This window comes from Dendrobates tinctorius, unplaced genomic scaffold (genome assembly GCF_039654945.1).
Source record: "Dendrobates tinctorius isolate UK_male_01 unplaced genomic scaffold, ASM3965494v1 ptg000223l, whole genome shotgun sequence".
NCBI lineage: Eukaryota > Metazoa > Chordata > Amphibia > Anura > Dendrobatidae > Dendrobates > Dendrobates tinctorius.
The window spans coordinates 3,364,773-3,387,455 of NW_027361890.1; the positions used below are offsets into that span (position 1 = coordinate 3,364,773).

Consider the following 22,683-nt stretch of genomic DNA (forward strand, 5'->3'; position numbering starts at 1 on the left):
CTCTTGCTGACAACTCTATCTTCCAAAAGGTAGGGGAGAAAACAAGGGGAACTGCTACCTTGGATCTAATCCTTACAAACAGGGAGGAAATGGTTGAGGAGGTAAAAGTGGCTGGGACCCTAGGAGGTAGCGACCATGCTATTTTAGAATTTTGGATAACTAGAGGAGGAAGACCTGTGAAGACTCAGACGTCAAGGTTAGATTTCAGAAAGGCAGATTTTAAGGGATTCAGAAAGAGAATTGGAGGGATCCAATGGCTGGATATCCTTAAAGACAGAAATGTCCAGGAAGGATGTGAAATCTTGAAAAATGAAATTCTCAAAGCACAATTGTTAACAATTCCAAAAAGAGGGAAGAATAGGAAGCATTTAAGGAAGCCAGGATGGATGAACACAGAACTTAAGCACATGCTAAAAAGGAAGAAAAAAATGTTTATAAAATGGAAAGAGGGAGACATATCTAAAGAAGAATATAATGCTGTCTGCAGAACCTGCAGGGAACAAATCAGATTATCTAAAGCTGACAATGAATTGAGGCTTGCAAGAGATGTCAAAAGCAATAATAAAGGATTTTGGGGATATGTCAAAAGTAAAAGAAAAGTCAAAGATGCTATAGGATTTTTACAGGATGAAAATGATGAAATGGTAAGACAGGATGTTGAGAAGGCTGAACTTTTAAATTCCTATTTTGCATCTGTTTTCTCTCAGAAAGGAAATGCAACATCAACTGTTCTTCACTGTCCTATTAAGGGAATAGAAGAATCCAGGATATCTATAAACAGAAAGATAGTGAGGAAACACTTAGCTAACCTAAATGAATTCAAGTCACCAGGTCCAGATGAATTACACCCCAGGGTACTGAAGGAGATAGCAGAAGAAATTTTTGAACCCCTTTCCATAATCTTTGAAAATTCTTGGAGAACAGGAGAAGTCCCAGAAGACTGGAGAAGAGCAAATGTTGTTCCTATCTTCAAAAAAGGGAAGAAGGTGGACCCAGGCAACTATAGGCCGGTGAGTCTGACTTCTATACCAGGAAAGATCTTTGAACAAATTATTAAACAACATGTATGTCAGTACCTGGATAAGAATGAAGTGATTAAACAGAGTCAGCATGGGTTTGTAACTAATAAGTCATGTCAGACTAACTTAATTTCCTTCTATGACGGAATCACTGATTGGGTGGATCAAGGAAATGCTGTAGATATAGTATATCTTGACTTCAGCAAAGCATTTGACAAAGTATCTCATACAATCCTTATTGAAAAAATGTCTAAGTATGGAATGGACAAAGCAACTGTTAGGTGGATTCATAACTGGCTTAGTGATCGGACCCAAAGAGTGGTCGTAAATGGCTGCACATCCAGTTGGAAGAATGTCTACAGTGGGGTACCACAGGGCTCTGTCCTGGGCCCTGTATTGTTCAACATCTTTATCAATGATTTAGATGAAGGAATTGAGGGTAAACTGATTAAATTTGCTGATGACACAAAGCTAGGAGGGATAGCTAATGCTAGAGAAGAGAGAGAGGATTCAAAAAGATATAAATAAACTGGAGAAGTGGGCAGCAACAAACAGAATGGTTTTTAACAGGGAAAAATGCAAAGTACTACAACTGGGCAATAAAAATGAAAAAAGCATATACAGAATGGGAGGAATAGGGCTAAGCAACAGCACATGTGAAAAAGACTTGGGCATACTAATAGATCAGACTGAATATGAGTCAACAGTGTGATGCAGCAGCAAAAAAGGCAAATGCAATTCTAGGATGTATTAACAGAAGCATACAGTCTAGATCACATGAAGTCATTATTTCCCTCTACTCCTCTTTGGTCAGACCTCATTTGGAATATTGTGTCCAGTTTTGGGCACCACATTTTAAAAAAGACATCAACAAACTGGAGCAAGTTCAGAAAAGAGCGACCAGAATGGTGACCGGTCTGCAAACCCTGTCTTATGAGGAAAGGTTGCAGGATTTGGGAATGTTTAGTTTGCAAAAGAGAAGACTGAGAGGAGACTTAATAGCTGTCTACAAATATCTAAAGGGCTGTCACATTGTAGAAGGATCAACTTTATTCTCATTTGCACAAGGAAAGACTAGAAGCAATGGGATGAAACTGAATGGGAGGAGACACAGATTAGATATTAGAAAAAACTTTTTGACAGTTAGAGTGATCAATGAGTGTAACAAGCTGCCACGAGAAGTGGTGAGTTCTCCTTCAATGGAAGTCTTCAAACAGAGGCTGGACAGACATCTGACTGGGATGATTTAGCGAATCCTGCTTTGAGCAGGGGGTTGGACCAGATGGCCCAGGAGGTCCCTTCCAACTCTATGATTCTATGATTCTCTGTAGTATCCGAGGGAAGGGGTTTCATAATGAGTCAGCCACCAGTCCATGCATCCATCACCATTCACACACATAGCAGATAAGTCTACACTAGTGCATCGCCGAGCTGCCCTGCGGGCTTTTTATAGCGATGCGCTTCCGGAACCTTCCATTAGCTTTGGAAGGTCCAATCAGACCCGACGTAGGGCCTGAGCATGTGACCCCTGCTCTCCAGTGAGAGGTCAAGTTTCGGGCATGCCCAGTAGCACGGCATGAGGACTTAGCCTCAGGAGCGGTTCCCTGCAAAGCAGGTTGCGCTGCCATTGCTGCACCAGAGGTGGCAGCAACATCCAGGCTGTCAGAGCGAGTCTGAGCAGCAAGCCTAGCATGTCGTCCTTGCTAAGCAACACCCAGAGCGGTCGAGGAAGAATGGGAGACCGCAGGATGTCTGGCTCTGGATTCCCGCTGTGCAGTGCCAGGAATCCGATGCCTAGCACAGGGACTGAGCTGAAAACTAAAACCTCAGGAGGCAGGAAAAAATCACCAGCAGGGATAGAGGGAGTCGGCTGTCTTAAATCCAGTCAGGAACTCCAGAGCTCCAGTCATCATCAGGTGGCAGGTCTCTGTTAATTAGATCAGCTCCATTACCTCCAGGGATCCCGGAAAGAGAACCAGCTCCACTAGTAACCAGAGGTAGGCCAGAAAATGAATTCACAACAGTGCGGCTGCATGAATTTCTATGCAGCTGAATGCACCGGTCCAAGTGCCGGCAACAGTGCCAGGTATTGAGGTGAGAGTCTTGTGTGAGTTTCTCGCAAGTGTGGGGAGGTTGGTCTGATGGACGGATCTGCCTAAGAAGAGGGGCAGAGGAGCAGCGTAGTGTAGGCTGAGATATAGAGCCATGGGTGACATTTGGCTGTTTGACCATTAGAGGGCAGTAGGAGAGAGTGGTTATGCCATTGGTTAAAGGTTACTGTCAGGTGATAGTGGGCAGAGCTACTGGGACTGGGGAGTATGAGGTCAGGGAAGGTTCTGGAAGTTCCAGTCAGCTAAGGGAGCTCCCTAGAGAGGAGAGTTTGCTGTAGGTAGAAAGATGTAAAAATGCCTACAGAGAGCTACTGACAGTGGAGACGGTCACAGGGGGTGACCCAAAAGAACAGTGGCTGCGGACAGAGACAGACTGTGAGTATCAGATGGATAGCGTACTCTAAAGGGTGAAACGCTGTGGTGAAGGTGCTTAGGGCAGCCACAGTGGGGAAGAGCCATAGAGGACGCCACAAACGGTAATATAAGGAAGAGAAGGTACCCGGGTCTATGTGAATTGTGGACAAATCCTGTCATGAAGTATGTTATTTGAACCTTCCTATTTAAAAAAAAAAACTATTTATTTACTTACAACTTGAGCGTGGAATACCACATCATTGTATGCATAGATTTCAATGTCAGCTAACAATGTTATATGGACTCCATCACTTGAAATTGCACATTGGGGAGGTGACTTGAAGCTCAGATGAAGGAAGACAGTCACATCTGCTGGAAAGACCTGTAGAAAAGTAAATTCAAGCATAGTTTACGATTCAAGAATTAAAAGGCAAAATTATTGATGGTGTAAAGACTTAGGCTGGGTTTGTGGCTTAGTGCTGTGTGGCCAATTGTTCCTCCTCAAAAATTCAGGAAAAAAAATCTCCAGGGGTGAAACTCCATTTCAGAAAAAAGTCCAATATTTTATAGATAACATACTTAAAAATCCAGCATCAAAAATGGAAAGACATGATGACAAATGGGGTCCCTGGTGGTCTGAAATAACACGTTTCGACCATTCAGGTCTTACTCATGGCATAAAAAATACATGCGTTTTATTGTGAACTACTTTTTTGTGACTTTTTTTTTGGCTATGTGGTTTTTCTCGGTGAAATACAATTCTTTTTCATATCTGTATAAACATGCGGTAATTAACTTTGCTGCACACTGTCAAGGGCAGTTTTGCTTATTTCCCCACAAGTTTTTTTCCTTGCAGATTCATTTTTCCAATATGCATTGATTGATTCACAACTTTTTTTATGCTACTAAAAACCCTCATACAAATTTGAAATATGGAAAAAAAAGCCAAAAGCATGGTCCGCATAAAAGCGATCGTGCTTGGTAAATCAATGGAGTAAATCAGCATTTCTCACGAGTATGTAAAAAAACTCTGATTTTCATCCAGAAACAGGTGATTTTTCATCAGTATTGGCATCCGTAAGTCTGTTTTTTTACAACTGTAACGCATCCATTTTTATACATCAGCAGTCAGTAAAATTTACAAGACCAATTACAGTTTCCTGTTCTAATAATTGCAATGTGTCTGAAAAAAATCAGATGCTATGGATGAGCCATGTGGGATCCAATATTCTTTTTTTCCGCACCCATAGATTTAAATGGGCTGGTGTCAGCCAAAACATGGAAGAGACTAATGCATGCTGCAATTTTTTTTGGGGGGCAGCATGGTGGCTCAGTGGTTAGCACTGTCACTTTGTAGCGCTGGGGACAGGGGTTCAAATCCCACCAAGGAGAATTCTGCAAGGAGTTTGAATGTTGTGTCCATATTCTCGGGTTTCCTCCCACACTCCAAAGACATGGGAATGGGAAATTTTGATTGCGAGCCCTAATGGGGACAGTGATGATGTCTGGAAAGCTATGTGGAATTAATGATGCTCTATACTGTAAGTGAGAAAAATAAATAAACATTTGTCCAAGTTGTTTTTTCATGGTCAGCACGATTATTTGAGTTTACCTTTAAGGTGGCTATCCCCAAAAGCATGCAAATTCAAAAGGAAGAAAAAGATATTGCCTAACACTCCTGACTATTACCTGCCTTTCAGAAGAGTTAACTAATAGGTGTATTCAATCGTCAGTGTACAGTAGGTATTTTCCCATACACATTAGATTGTTGGAAGAATATGCAGACATCTATCAAATGGATGGGAAAATGGAAGCAATTTAGGTCAATCCTTCCTACCAGTAAAGGTTTTTACACAGAATCGAACATCAAAATTCTAATATATTCTAAGCTGTAGTATAATGTTAGTTTTCATTGTTCTTAGCTAATACCTTAGGACAATTGGGCTTTTTGGAGACTCCAAATGGCAGCTCACGGAGAACCTATGGCTTCACAGTACTACTCTGTAGGGAGTATGTACATTTGTACAGGACTTAGTATCTAAAATCTTTTTAATAATTGCCTCCACGGTGAAATGGAGGTAAAAAAAAAAAAACGATTCTCTGTTTTGTTTTCACGGTGTACATTGCATGGCAAAAATGAGCTGACATCATAATTTTTGAGGTCAGTATGATTACAGAGATATAAAACTTAATACGTGATACTATTAAGGGTTAAATACCACACATCAAAAAATCTGCTCAGCTCAGTAAGCCTCCCTACTCTGTTATTAACAGTTATGGCAGAGCATGGAGATGGAACTGCAGGGTTTTTACCTCCTGCTCCCTGTCTCATTGTAAACCTATCAAGGCTGAAGGCCATCTTAATGCATTCCTACAATGGGTAGGAGACTAGAATAGGTGACAGTGGCCATCTTGGATTATTCCTCGGAGAAATTCTTTAAATACCTAGTAAGAGAAGAACAGTTTGTCATCTGTTTCTTTTTGACCAGGTGTTATGGCCGCCTTAGCCTAAATGGTTATGCTCATGTTAATAACTTGGTATAGTAAGTTAGACAGCATGAAAATAAGTAAGTTTGCAAGAGACTTGCTTTTTCTATCTGCTGTGGTTTTCCTGCTATGTGAGCTTTTGTCTTACATTCTTTACAGCTCATTTAAAAGGAGATCGACCACCATAACCTGGCCAGTATATCTAGTACTCACCTTGCAGGCTGAAGCGTCCTGTCACCTCTCACGCTGTAGCCTATTGATTTCTATAGTGTACTGAGACACTGCTTACCTGACCCTCTCTTTCAGTTTCTGATAAAGGGATACTGATGTCAGTCCTGAGAAATCCAACCTCCTCTAGCCCCTTATTCCTGTTGCCCACCCTTTGGCTGTTTCCAGAGCAGTTCTCCTAATCACAGATCACTTGAGCCATGTCCTCATTCAAAGGCCCTTAGGCTTTTACCACTATATGCTAATATAGTGAAAACAGTGTAGCCTACAGAACAGGCCATTGACAGACCTAACTGAATCACAGTTCTATGAGTTCAGTAGAAGAAGAAACAAGAACTGTCACTCAAAGTGGAGAGCCTGCCTGTCCACTCTCAGCTCTGTGGTCCTAAAGACATGTTGAGAATACCCCTTTAAATGATCAGAAACAAATACCTACTACTTCGCTGTATTACAGTTGTACTTTAGGATACAATTTTTTATTTTACCTAAGTCCTGTAGATTCTATAAGAGATTATTTGTGAGACACCGACAATGACATTAGAAGGCAAAAATGAGGAGGTACTTACAGATTCCAATCTCCGCGTTTGGACATTGTTGACTAAAGGAATCTGTAAACCAAAAAAGCACATTTCTTTCAGGTGGATAATCAGTTGTATTATTTGATTACAGGTTGTAATTGAACTCCTGCAAAGACACAGCTAGCTGTATACGATGGCAGCAAAAGCTGAACATGAGAATTTTTGGATGGAAATACCGTATATAAATTCCTTATTTCTTGATGCAGGAAACATAAGTAAATATAATGGGTAATTATCTGCAGGTCATAAGAGACCTGGACCATCTTCATTAACGGTGTTTCCACTTTCAGGTTTCTCCCTTCTGTTAGGCAGCGCTGTGTACGGTAATAATAATAGAATCATGCCACGTCATCACCGGCTAGTAGAGGGGAGAAAGATGGAGCCCCCTGTAAATATAAGGAGGGGTTCTGATTATATTAGAGTGTAAGGCAATACACATAGAAAAAAATACATTATTGCACATATTCAATTAAGCATTTAGCAATCTATCACTTTTGTATTATATATTTTGCAGGTAATCTAATTAAGAAATGGGCCCTACCTCTAAAATTGACAAGAGCATTAATGGTATTTAGCAATTATTTGCACTGTTTTTTCCCTTGCAATAGTTTTTTTTGCTAATATTTGTTTCTAGGAGAGACAAAAGAGACGCAACATGGCAAACCATAATGCACCAGTATTGGAAATCTATAACATTGCTAGCATGAGGCCATGGTCCCACATGCAGAAATGTTGCATTTTTTTCCTGATGGTAGCCACACCATAATATACAATAGTCATCTACCTTGTGTATTATGTTTTTGTTGCTTTTCTATGCATTTTTACTGCAGATCTGACAAACTGGGGAGCATTTATCCATACCGTCAGTTCTAGAAAGTACAAACTTAGACTAAAATGTTTTAAAATGTGCCAGATTTATCATGCTGTTTGATAAATCTGTTTAATGTACATGACTGTCTAGATAAGTTCACACCACTTTTTAGTTGGCTTACTACCATGCCTAGCACGTCCCTTTTCAGTGAGGCCACACATCCCTTGATAACTTAGGCTCCAAAAGTGTCTAAAACACAAAGTAGACATTGGGCAGATTGTAAAAGAGTTTTTCTTGTCACATTTGCCTTGATAAATCTCCCTTCAGTTTTTTTTTGTTTTTTAATGCAGAATTTTTATGATTCTGCACTTACAAATGTAATTATATATTTTACGTCATGTATTTTTTAAGCTCACCATGAAAGTGGATAGAGAAAAAAGCACTAAACAACACATGGTTTGCAGCATCTTTAAATGCAGTGGACGTGAGCTTTAATGAAATCACATCCAACATGCTGCAGGAATGCAAACGCAGCAAAAAAGATGCGGTATTCACGCTATGTTAGAACATGACTGAAAAGGATTGTCCACTAATGGACACCTCATTATTAATGCCTCCAGGATTCTAGACAAATTGCAAGACCAAAATCTGCTGTAGTTTCCTCCTGTACCATCACTGCTGCTCTGCTCTGTTCTTTGTTTTATCAATCAGTCCCCTGACCTCTACAGCCAATCAATGGCCACTGATTGTCTGCAGCCTTCACTTTTTAGTCAAAGCAGAAAAACAGTCTTAGTTCTGCTCAGGAAAAACTGTGAATGCTGCAGTGATCATGTGATTATTTAGCGTATGTCACAAGACTAAGGCTGGTTTCACACTTGCATAGGGCATAGCTGCGGAGGGCTGCGTGGTTCCTCCGTTAAGCCCCGACCACTGCCACAACTCTTCCATTCAGCTCCGCCTACGTCGGCATGCGTCCTGCGTACCTATCTTTAACATTTAACATTGGGTACGCAGGCCATGTGAATGTATGCGGATGCCTCCGCATGTGTAATTTTGACGCTGCGCCAAACGCAACATGTTGCATTTTGCTGCGGTTGGCGCAGAGTCAAAACGACGCATGCGGAGGCATCCGCATACATTCACATGGCCTGCGTACCCAATGTTAAATGTTAAAGATAGGTACGCAGGACGCATGCCGACATAGGCGGAGCTGATTGGAAGAGTTGTGGCAGTCGTCGGGGCTTAACAGAGGAACTACGCAGCCCTCCGCAGCTATGCCTTATGCAACCAGCCTAACAGAGAAAGGATCAGCAGCGCCAGTCTGAGGGTAAGTGTGGATTGTTTTTACTTTATAGAGAACCTTGGTGCCATTGATAAGATGTTGTCTAGGGGTGCCCAAACACTATGATTGTGCCAGAGATGTACAACAGCAACACCAGAAGTTCTTTTCTTGTCTCTTGTGTAATTCATAGGATATCTATTTATTGCAGGGAATTATAGGGGCTGTAATTGACACCCCTGATAGTTTAAGAAATGACACAAAGTTATTCCTTTGGACATGTTTCAATGACTGTATTGCCACTTATGTGCAATTAGCACATGCAGCGTCCAACCCGCAGCGGCCAGATGTTACAGCATAGTAGATGGGATTTGTAGAATACCATGTCCCCGGTTCACGCGTGGAGACTGACATGCGGCACTTCTTTCCAGCAGGTCAATTTCTCCTGTGGAGTCGCTAGTCTCCGCAAAAGAAATTTCACCCATAGAATGTATTGGACGTGGTGAGTCCAGACTGTTCAGTGATCACATGAGGATTCACCTGCGTTCAATAAACGGACGCAGAGAACATGCGCTGCCTCTAAAGCGCTGCTACTTCTGTATTGTGTGCCTGTTGAGCTTACAGTATTACTTATCATCTGAGAAAAGTAATAAATAAAGAACTTAGACCAATACCAAGCTGCTTACAAAGGGCACGTGCTAGTCTATGTCTAACAGTTTCACATTCTTGCCCAATATTGATATATCATATTTTAGAGTTCTAAAATATCTGAAAGGTTTACATTTTAACATCAAATAAAGAAATAAAAACCCAATATGTGTTACAGTTATTACCTTAATTTCCAAACCTGCTATTGCATAATCAATTATTTCTGTTAAAATGTTTTCAGCACAAGCAAAAACATTATATTCACCATCTTTCAGGATGGCATATTCATCATACCCATCACTGTCATATTCATTCGATTCGTTGTCAACAAGCTGAAACAGATAAACATTTTTTTCTTCAAGAACTTCATAATATTAATTAAAGAACATCAGTGTGTGGTGGTATTAGGACAATTATTATTCTTTCCCTCTCAAAGGATTATTTCAATCAAATATCTACTTGATTTCAGTAGACTTAGGGTGAGTGCACAAGCTGCGGATTCATCTGCGGAATTAGCAAAATCCGCAGGTAAATCCACAGGTCAAAAGACCTGCAGTTTTATCTGCGGATTAGCCTGCGGTTTACCCCTGCGGTTTCACCCCTCTACAATGGAGAAGGTGTGAAACCGCTGCGGATTCTGCAAAAAGAAGTGACGTGCTGCGGATTTGAAACCGCAGCAAATCCACTCAGAAAATTCTGCAGCATGTGCACTGCGGTTTTTGATTTCCATACGTTATAATGGTACTGTACACCCCAGCAAAAACTGCGGCGGTTCCACAGGGCCAAATCCGCTGCGGATCTGCAGCAGAATCCGCAGGGTGTGCACACACCCGGTGACCAGATAATGAAGCAGAATCTCGTGCATGGGTAAGTCGTTAGTAGAGATGAGCAGATCTTTTTCAATTTCAATTCAAGTGGTTTGCCGAATTTCTCCCCAAAATTAGAGAGACCAATAGGCAGCCCTAGACCATGTGATGTGATAGTGGCAGGGCAATCGGGTGATGGCCTGTCTTTAGCAGTGTGTGAAGTGGCACTGGCCACTTTTTATTTTGGGCAGGTGTGCAATCCTATGGAATCGCAGTGTTTGAATTTGCAGGGGCCTGTGTATTTGAGAAAATCCTTCTCGAAGTTCATCCTCCGCAGATTGATCTGCTCATCTCTAAACTGATATAGGTACAAATTATATTTAATTTTAGGGATCCTTTAAGGGGCAGATTAACTGCTGTCAGCCAGTGATGTGTCAGCTAAACAGTCATATTTGGTGTAAAGCCACTATTTACATCTTCTTTCCTGCTTTTTTTTCAATCCAGTTTTAAATCATACATTGCTAGCTGCAATCAATGAGAGATAGACTTGCTATGTAAAGCATTTTTGAGAAAGGGGGTCTTTGGTAAATGCAGCAATGATTTAAGTAATAAAATATAAATGAAATGGAAAGGAAAATCAACTTACTTTAATGCCATAAGTACATTGACCAGGATCCAGAGTCACAGACTGGAAGATATAGTGGCATGATGATTGACCAATGTTGAAAGGGGCTGCAAAATCACAATGAAGGGGTTAACTTTGTTTCCTTACTCTTCTTGTAATGAATACATTTTAAAATTCACAATTTTCTATCTATTGTTGACTGGCTTAGCAGGAACTATAAGAAAACAATCCTCAGATAACTGACTTTACAGTTTTAGCAGTCTTCCATCATGTGTATGTGGGGTCTCTTCCACACTGATCTAGCCATTTGCGTGGAAGATGCCCTGTGTGTCGTAGAATATCCTTACACACATAATGAAGAAGCTCTTTATACTAAGGGACTTTTCATATCATGTTTTTCAGCATCTACCGAGAAAAGGGGTATTAATATTAATTAAAGTTAATAATCCTTTACCGACATATGACATACAGTTACGTCATATGCAGGCTCCCTGACTTTGATGTGGACTCAGGAGCTGGCAGATGATGGCTGAAATATTCAGCCATCATCTACCTCTAACATTTAGGTGTGGAGCAAAGCTCTGCCCGCAGCTGTTGAATTGTTTAATGCCATTGTTATGAGAGCGTCTTTACAATGTGACAGCAGTGGGGGTGCGTCATTCCATTGAACCATCGGCGCACCCAATGACTCGATTGCGGGGCGCTGATGGGGTGTCATAACTTCTGTGAATTTGCTGAAGAACCCCGTGGTGCCTGTCATGTTGGTACGCATGTGAATGCCAGCTTCAGGCTAGTGCTCATAGGAGAGCATGCTACATACAGCAATACTGTGGTCTTACTCTGTAACGTACAACTGATCGGATAATCAAAGGTTCAAATTCCCTAAGGGGACTAACAAGTACAGTGAAAAGGGTGAAAAGAATGTTTTAAAAAATTTAAAAGTTCAAATCACTCCTCTTTTCCCCCCATTAAAAACAAAGGAATAAAAGAAATACACGTCAAGTCAAAAATACGAGTCATCCTGCAAAATTCAAGCCCTCATATGGCTATGTCAGCAGAAAAATAAAAAAGTTATGGCTCTTGGAAGAAGAAGAGGAAAAAACAAAAACACAGAAAAAGGAAACTAGCCATGTCGCAAAGGGGTTAAATTGAACCCATAGAATAATGTTGAAAATAGGTGTAAAATCCATACTTTTGACCATGTTTGACCATCTTTGTGCTGAGTGTACTTTATTATCTTTACTTTGAAATTTTTGAATACCTGGCATAAAGGAGGTCATATGTAGCCAAATGTATGCCTTTTTTCTCACTATTAGGGTATGTGCACACGTTATGTATTTGGGGCAGAAATTTCTGCACTTTTTCTACATCTCTTGGTAGTGAAAAAGCAGGGACGTTTTTTACATGCGATTTTGGTGCAGATTTTCCCCACTCATAAATATGGGTGAAATCTGAAGCAAAAAACCCTGAACTGACAAGCTGCAGATTTAAAGCTGCAAGTTGCAAATAAGCAGCGTGTAAATGGGACTTCAGGATTCTCATTCACTTTGTTGGCATCAGTATTCGTGACAAATCTGCTCTAAAAAAGTGCAGCAAAAACACAGCAAACATGCAATATGTGCACACAGCCTAATGGCAACTTTCATGTTTGCACCTATGTATTATTTTATATATATATATATATATATATATATATATATATATATATAATTTTATTTGTGTGTTTTTTTTAATTAACATTACTGTGTTTTGCTTGTTTTCTTTTTGTTGAACAATGTGGGGGCGGTGTTTACTATCCAGACGTTTTAGCCTAATCGATCAGTTTCGACCTCTCGAAATCTTGCAACATTTATTGTGCAATTTGTACCCCAGCATCCTAGTGGAGTAGAAGATCTGTCTATTTTATTTTTGAGCTGTTGAAGAATGAAGTACAACATTAGAATCATGTAACTGTTTGCTCTAGAAAGGTGCAAAAACAATAAAAGACAAAAATAAAGGCATGTTTGTTTTTTGTTTTTAAGGGAACCTATCACCTCTTTTGCCGCCAAAAGATGCGGCCACTGCCTTTCAGGGCTTATCTACAGCATTCTGTAATGCTGTAGATAAGCCCCCGATATAACCTGAAAGATAAGAAAAGCAATGTTTTATTATACTCACCCGGGGGGGGGCGGTCCGGTCCGATGAATGTCACAAATCCGGGTCTGGCACCTCTCATCTTTATGTGATGTCGTCATCCTGCTTGCTTCGTATCACGCTCCTGCGCAGGCGTACTGATCTGCCCTGTTGAGGGCTGAGCAAAGTACTGCAGTGTGCAGGCGCCAGGAAAGAAGCGCAAGAAGATGGGAGGCGCTGGACCGGACACCCATCGTACCGGACTGCACCGGACCGTTCCCCCCGGGTGAGTATAATAAAACTTGTTTTTCTTATCTTTCAGGTTAGATCAGGGGCTTATCTACAGCATTATAGAAATCTGTAGATAAGCCCCGAAAGGCAGTGGCCGCATCTTATAGCGGCAAAACAAGGTGACAGGTTACCTTTAAATTCGTTGACCCACATGCACCATTTCGGTGAAAATGGCACCAAAAATACTACCAATAACATAGAGTGCAACTTGTCATGAAAAAAAACTCTCTCAGGTTCGCTAGGAAATGTTGAAGCATTTCAGAGTTCTTACCAAAGAAATTAACACTGGTCAGAAAATGGAGCTTGGTCATTAAGGACAAAACTGGCTCAGTCACTAAGGGGTTAAAATTCTGTGAATTTTGCCATAAATGTGTAAGGTGGCATACTCCTTAACAGCTAGAAATATGGTACTGACAACTTGTACGTGCTATGGGCTTCATATGGAGGTTAAGAGGACTGACCTACCTGTGAGTGCGCTGGAAACAGCATTTAAGGTCTCTTCCACTATTCCCATTACAGAAAACACCTAAAAAGTTAAGAAACACCTGTTATGTCATGTTACACATGACCTACTGCATCAGATCAGAAACTGAAGTGTTAAACATGAAGACAGACTAGAGAAGTGGAATTTCCCATAAGGGCTTGTCAATGAAAAGTAACATGTACGTGTGTGTTCGCACTGCATCTTTTTCTGGTGTTTTTTAATGCCTCCACTTTTAAAGACGCCAGAAAAATGCTCAAAAGAATCTTCCTATATCTTTCAATGGATAAACAACTTACTGTTCAGAAGTTCAGAATTTTGGTGTTTTTTTAAACGTTATAGGCTTTTAAAGAAGCAAAGCATTTAAAAGGAGTAACTTGTCTTCAGGCATCTTCCGCAAGGAAGACAATCCATACCATGTAATAGAAGTCAATGGAGAGGCTTACAAGATGGTGGGCAACTTTATAAGTGTTTTTCAGCATTTTCGACTGAAAAAAAGCCAGCGTTTTATTCATTGACTAATGGATTTGTAAAAATGGCAGGAAATTGCTAATAAAAACAAGCCCAAAAAATGAAAAAATTTCAGAAATGTGATCTGCTTGAAAAACAGATGTGTTTGACCGGTGTGAGAACATGGTCTAAAATTAAAAGTATGCCTAAATTCACCTTATACATCCGCCAACAGTAAATGCTTAGAGAGCTGCAGTGATACCGTATTGTATTGTACAGTGATTGGCACATCCGTCATATGTTGGTGCAGTATAAATTCAAATCAGCCAGGAACTAATGACTGACGGTTATAGAGCAGCAATACGTTACCGTAAGTGGTGAGTTATGAGAATCAACTTTCATTCTGTAGTGCTGCACATACTTATGAAGAAAAACTAGTATCACCTCTGATTTTCTAATGGCGCTTCTCTAGGTTTGATTGACATCCTCTATATTGGTACATTGCACCATTGGTAAGGAACAGATTTGGACAGTCAGAGAACCTGACATGTAGCTTTTGAATTAAAACGTAGCATATACTTACCTTCGGGTCCTGCCATGGGCCCTCCAGTGGTCCCTAAACTAGCAGTCATGTGCCAACCAGGCAGGAATGGAAGAGACCAGATGGGGAATATGTGCCATTTTTGAACTCAACCAAATCCCATCACTTTACTGGCTTTTAACATCCTAATTGATGTGTCACATTTCATTACAATGTGACAAGTCAGTGTATCTTCACCACAATATCGTGATCCCAGGGCTACCCCTGGGTAACTGTGTTTAGCTCCCCCTGCAAGCAAAGATGATCCAGATGGAATTGAGCTCTGTTAGTGTCTGCATTGTATGTAACAGGTAAATTGCTCCTGTTGTCGCTCCAGGGTGATAGCGCGCCATGAACGGTATTCATGTCATGTGTGGAGTGGTGCCCATAAGATAACGTCTCCTATTGGTAATTACAGCTGTTTTCTGTTACATTTAAGGATCACTCTCTCCTGCTACTACATTCCTTGAGGAAGCCTATGTGAAACATCAAATCGAGTGAGTGGCAAGGGAACAATACTCTACCATCTATGCAATCTTTACTTCTCTGACCCTCTTTATAACTCTATTGCATATATATTTATACTGTATATACAGTTACTTCTAGTTTACCTTTTTTTCCAGTTTTCCAGTATAGACTTTGTGGCAGTACAATATTGATATTTTTATTTTGGAACCTATGCTTTCTTATTCTTATTGGTCACTTTACTGTCAATATTTATAATATATTTACACCATATAATTAGTATTTCTGGCTTTGGTTTCATTAATTTACATTACAGTATATTATTGTTTCATTCTAATCATTAATTATTAGTTTTTTTCCGTCTCGTTACTTTAATTGTGTAATAGGTTTTTCATAGCTATTGTCTAGTAAAATATTACATTTTAATATTATACCTGTTTATATCTATTATTGTAGCCCCATCAAATACTTTTTAACGGTGTTCTTATTTATGGAAGCATTTTATGGCGTTTATAATTAGTGCACATTATGGTATTTTCTCCTAAAATAGGTTTCATTCATTTTTGTGCACCAGTTCAGCATCCACAGAGTCACAAAAAAAAAAAACCCAACGCTCCACACTGAGTTTTTCTTTCCAGCATGGTGTGCCATCTGGCATCAAAATTGGACAGAAGCCTATTCTCATAGAAGGCTATAGCATAAGCCTTGGCATCACTCTCCCTCTGGCAGTTTTGCAGCATGCCAGAAAGAATCATCACAGGAGGCTGGAAATGAGAATCAGGCAGCCTTCACCTATTTATTGATGGATAAGATCTCTACATCATCTGATTGCATCTATATGGACATCTTCCTTATGTCTGTTTTTTTAAATTATTATTATTAGTTTATTAAAGAAAACATTTCAGGACTCATTTCTTATTAGCATATGGAATCTCCCTCATTTATTTAATCCTTTCTATCTTGGAGGGGGCTGCACATTGAAGCCATCCTACTACATAGTAAAAACTGATTTATTTATTTAAAAATAACCCTATCTTCCATTTCTGAGACAGGATTATCTTATTACCCATTTTTTTTACATTATTTTCCCTTTTACCCAGTCTGCAAAATAAATAAATAAATAAACAAAAAAAAAAAAAAAAAAAAATTTTTTCCTAACATCTGGGGATCGTGCTTCTGGTCCATAATCCCTATAATTTTCTTTAGCTATTTTAAAAAGAAATATACTTACAGTTTGTGTCACACTTAATGTAACTGCTGTCACAAGATCTTCACTAAGGACGATAAGGTTTAGACTGCAGAAAGAATAAATGAAGTTATCATCATTAGCGAGGACACAAATACACTTAGAGAGTATATTAAACGACTGGCATAAGTTTGACTAACTGCTCAATTAAGCAGCTCTCTGATCGGTCTAGGAGACTGGCTGCTCCAAGGAAAAGTCTATCTTTGTAGCTTATTAGCCAGTAGATCGAAAGATCATCAAAGCTGAGAGTCCTCAATAGTTGATAATCATTTAATGACTAAGTGAAAAGATGTTTATTTCCAATAAAAAGCATTCTAGAATTCTCTAATAAAGCACCAAATCTAATATTTAAATCCAAATTTATTGCCCATAAAATCCAAAATTTGTTACCACAATGGTTTTTCCCTTTCCCATAGTGACAGTTCTCCCTTACGTCACTTGTTGTATTCATTGCACGTTTCCTATGTCCTGTTGTGTATAAATATGTCTCTTTAGATACTGTGTTATACAATGCCTGATGAAGAGACCTGAGTAGTCTCGAAAGCTTTCTATTTGTTACTGTCTTTTCCGGTAGCCATTAAAAGGTATCAATTGTTTTATTTTTGTACTCAAGGGCAATGGTACTTTTTTTGTTGTAGTTTTATTGATCCTTCTAGAATAAAACACCATCAGGTCTCCAAATAAAATGAAGTACAATAGATTTAAAGGAGCCTGACAGCTGATACATGCTGCCAGATACACAGGCTGTATGTATCAGACACCGGCTGTATGATTTCAGCCATCTATGTTTAATTCTGAAACATAGTTTAAAAACCACAGGGGGCCAAACTGCACAGGAGTCTAGTTGGACAGATAGGTCCCCAGTCACGTCTCCTCGTCGGCTGTCCTGGAGTGACAGGTCTTTCCTTGCATGCATGTATAGACCTGGACCTGTTGCTCCAAGGTGTTGAGAGGCCACGAGGGATTCCCCTAGCTGACTAGTCTTGATGTCCAGTGGCTTCTATACTGTTTTTCTGTGACACAGCACAGATGTTGGAGTTAAAAGTATGTGGCTGAAATCATGCAGCCGCGGTCTAATACATGCTGGGTAGAGTTAAGCGACTTTTGGTTTTTTAGGGTCGAGTTTCGTTTCGTGAAACCCGACTTTTCCAGAAGTCGGGTCGAGCAAGATCGTCCGATTATAGGGAAAAGTCGGGGTCGTCCCGAAACACGAAACCCAATGTAAGTCAATGGGGAATAAAGTCGGCAGTGAGAGGAGGACAGGAAACACACCTACAGTGCCCATTTGAATGCCAAAAGCATCAATTCTTCTTACTTAAGCTTGTCAACCTTAATTAACTTCATAATACAAGTTACGCACTGAAAAATGGGGGTTATTTGGCTAAAGTTGTGGGGGGGAGGGCTGGCTCCAGGTTTTCATGTGCCCTGGGCGAAAGAGCGCCCCTTTAACACATACCACAACTCATCATGCTCCGATACGGCAGAGAAATAGCGGTATAGTACAATGAAAAATACTTCACTTTTTACATCTCATGACGAGGCCCATCTATTTCTCCATACAGAATCATTGGTCCCATATAATGTTTGAAACAGTATATGATGAGCTCCACATAATGCTACAGTATATGTTGGTCCCCATGGATGAAGCTCCACTGTCTTATGGGCCCAAATAATGCTCCAAACATAATGGGCCCCATTTCTAATGCTCTAGTGTATAATGGGCCCTGTAAATGCTGCTCCAGTGTCTGATGTCCACCTTTGGAATGATCCAGTGTATGGTGCGCCCCATCTATCATTCTCCAGAGTATAGTGCTCCCCAAAAATTGCTGTCCCAACATTGAAAACAATCAAATAAGTCTCCTCGCTAGGGAATCCCTGTACTAGTCTGGACTCCTCGTCGTCCCCATCTTCCATCTCACTGCACAGTATTTCAACCTTGCAAGTGCTGTGATCCTGAGCAAGCAGGGGAGGCCCACTCGTTGGCGACGGCACTGGCACAGGGCCCCTGATAGTACGGTGGTGTGTCTGATGGCGGGTGGGCCGAACCTGCACTTTCATCTGCAGCTTCCTCTTTGTCACCGTGTAAGATGGAACTGTATATGGGAAGGGTAACCTGAGTTTCATCAGGGTCAGATTCAGGCTGTGTAGAGTGCGAGGGGAATGTAGTGGTCTGGGTCAATGTACCAGCAGGTTCATCAAGCAGTGGCTGGGCATCAGTGCACTTGTGTCGCCCCCAGGAGTACGGTCGCCACAGTGGCATTACCTTCCTCCTAGGGAGTGTGATGTCATGCTTGGGAGCAACGAACGATCTCTCTAGCAGGTTAACTGATTTGGCGGCGTTATTACCACGAGTCATGACCCTCCAGACAGCGTTCATGAAGGCAAAGTGTTTGTTTTACGTGGGCAGTATGGTTGCAAAGCTGAACCTTAAAGGAATGTCCAGAAGGGCACCACCAGGAGTGGAGCCTACGGTTTAATTTGACTCCACCTGGGAAACCTCAACCATGCAAGCTACAGAAAAGATGCACAGATTGCAAGCTTAATTCCGTTAACGAACGAGACTCCGTCATGCCCCGCGGTCCGAGTCCGGCTTACTAGAGGGACATGTGAGGCTCTGGCACATGAGATTGGCCAATAACTGGTGTGTCATGCCCTTACATGTCCGTGGCTGCATGTGCGCTACACTGAAAAGGCCAGCGTTTGTCGCTTACAGGTGAAGATAACCCGCTGAACAACGTTAGTGATGGGGATCTGTGATTACAATTATTACCCGCGAACGATGATTTACCAGTAAGTGCAGGTCAACCGCAGTTCCGGAATTAGGCCTAACCGTCATTCCTGAAAAAATGAAAAACTTACGTGTGCAAACCACAGGTGCTGTAGCTTGCTTAACAGCTCGCCAGCCGTTCTCAGGCCCAGTATGGATTACACGTGATTGCACAAAGGTGAGAAAGGGTACCGTATCCCCGGATAACATGTATGGATAGCGTACACATTCAAAATATATGTCTATACATCAGGAGGCAGGCTCAGACGGTGTTAGGCCCAGTATGGCTTGCAGGTGATTGCACAAAGGTGAGAAAGGGTACCGTATACCCAGATAACATGTATGGATAGCGTACACATTCAAAATATATGTCTATACATCAGGAGGCAGGCTCAGACGGTGTTAGGCCCAGTATGGCTTGCAGGTGATTGCACAAAGGTGAGAAAGGGTACCGTATCCCCGGATAACATGTATGGATAGCGTACACATTCAAAATATATGTCTATACATCAGGAGGCAGGCTCAGACGGTGTTAGGCCCAGTATGGCTTGCAGGTGATTGCACAAAGGTGAGAAAGGGTACCGTATCCCCGGATAACATGTATGGATAGCGTACACATTCAAAATATATGTCTATACATCAGGAGGCAGGCTCAGACGGTGTCAGGCACAGTATGGATTTGACGGCCCAGATTACACAGCGGAGGAGCAGGGAGAGGTAAAGATTGCAAATGCTGGGGCCCTGCCCGAGCAAGGGGGCCCACTCGTGGGCGTCGGTACTGGCACTGGGCCCCTCATAGTACAGCGGTGTGTCTGATGGCGGGTGTGCACCACCTTCAGAGACACTTGATTGCACTATGAGGGACCCTGTGCCAGTGCCCGCACCCAAGAGTCGGCCTACCCACCTGTCCAGGGCAACGGCACTCACACGGTGTCGTGCGTTAGGTGGTGACCCCGGCCATGGGGGGGGGGAGGCAGCACAGTTAGGGAGTTTTAGAGAGTGGCATATGTTGATGTTGGACATTCAGCTGATGCAAAAGGCGAAATAGGTGAAGTCCCAGGAAGAGGTGGACCAAAGCAAGCCATTTTTCTGTCACCCTATGTGTCATCAGGGGAAGGTGGGACAAAATCCTTGGAAACCCATGCATGGTTCATTTTAATGAAGGTTAGATCATCCACATTTTGGGTTGACAGACGGGTCCTTTTTTCTGTCAGGATTGATCCAGCTGCACTGAAGACTCTTTCCGATAGCACACTTGCAGCTGGGCAAGTGAGCTCCTGTAAGGCATATTGGGCCAATTCAGGCCAGGTGTCCAGTTTAGCGGCCCAATAGTCAAAGGGGAATGACCTGTGTGGGAGAACATCGATATGGGAGGAAAAGTAGTTTGTAACCATAGTTGACAACTGCTGTCTCCTGTCACTTTCCATCGATGCAATATTACCAGTTGTGTGAGCGGTATTTGAAAAATCAGTCCACAACATTGTCATGAAACCCCTGTCTCCAACGCCACTTCTTCTGTGCACCACGAACACCTCTGCCAAGCTGCCCCCGGCCCGTACGGCTCGTGTGAGAACCATCACCGCTGCTGTGTGCTGGGAATGCCTCAAGCAACCGATTTACCAGAGTTGCTTGTTTATTAGCCAATATTAGGTCAAGGTTCTCCTGTGGCATGATGTTTTGTAATTTGCCTTTATAGCGTGGATCCAGGATGCTGGCCAACCAGTAGTCGTCATCGTTCATCATTTTGGCAATGCGGGGGTCCCTTTTTAGGATCCGCAAGGCATAATCTGACATGTGGGCCAATGTTCCCGGTGTCAATGATGCACTGTGAGTGCTGGGTGGAGGAGCATTTTCTGGCAAATCCACATCCCTCCAGTCACGCACAAACCCTGTACCAGACCTTGCCACGCCAACATTTTCACTTGCCCCACGAGATGCATCCTCCTCCCCTAAGTAATCATCCCCATCATCCTCCTCCTCCTCTTCTTCCTCCACCTCATCCAGGAGAGGTCCCTGAGCAGACAATGGCTGAATGTCATCAAGGATTCCCTCCTCCTCTTCCTCCTCATCAACATTGGCTGCAGATGCCTGCTCCTTAATGTGCGTCAAAGTTTGCATGAGCAGACGCATAAGTGGGATGCTCATGCTTAGGATGGCGTCGTCTGCGCTTACCAGCCGTGTGCATTCCTCAAAACACTGAAGGACTTTACAGAGGTCTTTCAGCTTCGACCACTGCACACCTGTCAACTCCATGTCTGCTCTCAAAGTGCCTGGCCGTGTATCCTCCCACAAATGCATTATGGCCTGCCTCTGCTCACACAGCCGCTCCACCATGTGCAGGGTGGAGTTCCACCTTGTTGCAATGTCGATAATGAGGCGGTGGTTGGGAAGGTGGAGCAATCGCTGCAGCTTCTGCATACGAACGGAGTGTACAGGCGACCGGCGGATGTGCGCGCACAGTCTTCGCACCTTCTGGAGCAGGGCTGTTAATTCCGGATAATTTTTGAGGAAGCACTGCACCACCAGGTTCAAGGTGTGAGCCAAGCAAGGTATATGGCTGAGTTTTGAAAGGGCTATGGCTGCCACAAAATTACGGCCGTTATCACTAACTACCTTGCCTGCCTCAAGATGTACACTGCCCAGCCATGACTCAGTTTGTCGCTTCAAGTACTCGGCCAGCACCTCGGCGGTGTGTCTGTTGCCCAAACACATCATCTGCAACACAGCCTGCTGACGCTTTCCACTAGCTGCTCGATAGGGGGACACATCGTGTGCAACAGTGGCAGCTGCAGATGGAGTGCTCGTACGACTGCGCTCTGTGGACGAGCTTTCGCTTCTGGAGGAGGAGGAGGAGGAGGAGGGTGGAACACCTACAGCCAACTGTTTCCTATACCATGGGCTAGGCAGCACTGTCCCACCACCGCTGTCCCCTGTGGACCCTGCATCCACCACATTAACCCAGTGCGCAGTGATGGACACGTAACGGCCCTGGCCATGCCGACTGGACCATGCATCAGTTGTGAGGTGCACCTTTCCACTCACTGACTGCTTGAGTGCATGGACAATGCGGTCTTTCACATGATGGTGGAGGGCTGGGATGGCTTTGCGAGAGAAGCAGTGGCGACTGGGTAGGTCATAGCGTGGTACTGCATAGGCCATGAGTTCGCAGGAAAGCTGCGCTTTCCACCAACCGATAGGGCATCATCTCAAACGAGATTAGTTTGGCAATGTGGGCGTTCAAACCCAGTGTACGCGGATGAAAGACTGAGTACTTTCTTGACCTACTCATAGTGTCTGGGAGGGTGAGCTGGACTTGAGAGCTGCATATGGTAGAAGTAGCGGTGG

At 42.4% G+C, this 22,683-nt stretch overlaps 1 protein-coding gene across 1 annotated transcript in view; it reads right to left on the reverse strand.

Moving 5' to 3' along the window:
* The window catches only part of LOC141059048 (uncharacterized), an 86,597-nt gene that overhangs the window by 27,221 nt on the left and 36,693 nt on the right, over positions 1–22,683 (reverse strand). Inside the window, exons 6-11 of the mRNA XM_073555257.1 lie at positions 16,557–16,620; positions 13,815–13,875; positions 10,968–11,053; positions 9,701–9,847; positions 6,766–6,807; positions 3,720–3,866 (exon numbers count right to left, since the gene is read on the reverse strand). Of these exons, the coding sequence (XP_073411358.1) occupies positions 3,720–3,866; positions 6,766–6,807; positions 9,701–9,847; positions 10,968–11,053; positions 13,815–13,875; positions 16,557–16,620 (547 nt within the window). The remainder of the gene's footprint in view (positions 1–3,719; positions 3,867–6,765; positions 6,808–9,700; positions 9,848–10,967; positions 11,054–13,814; positions 13,876–16,556; positions 16,621–22,683) is intronic.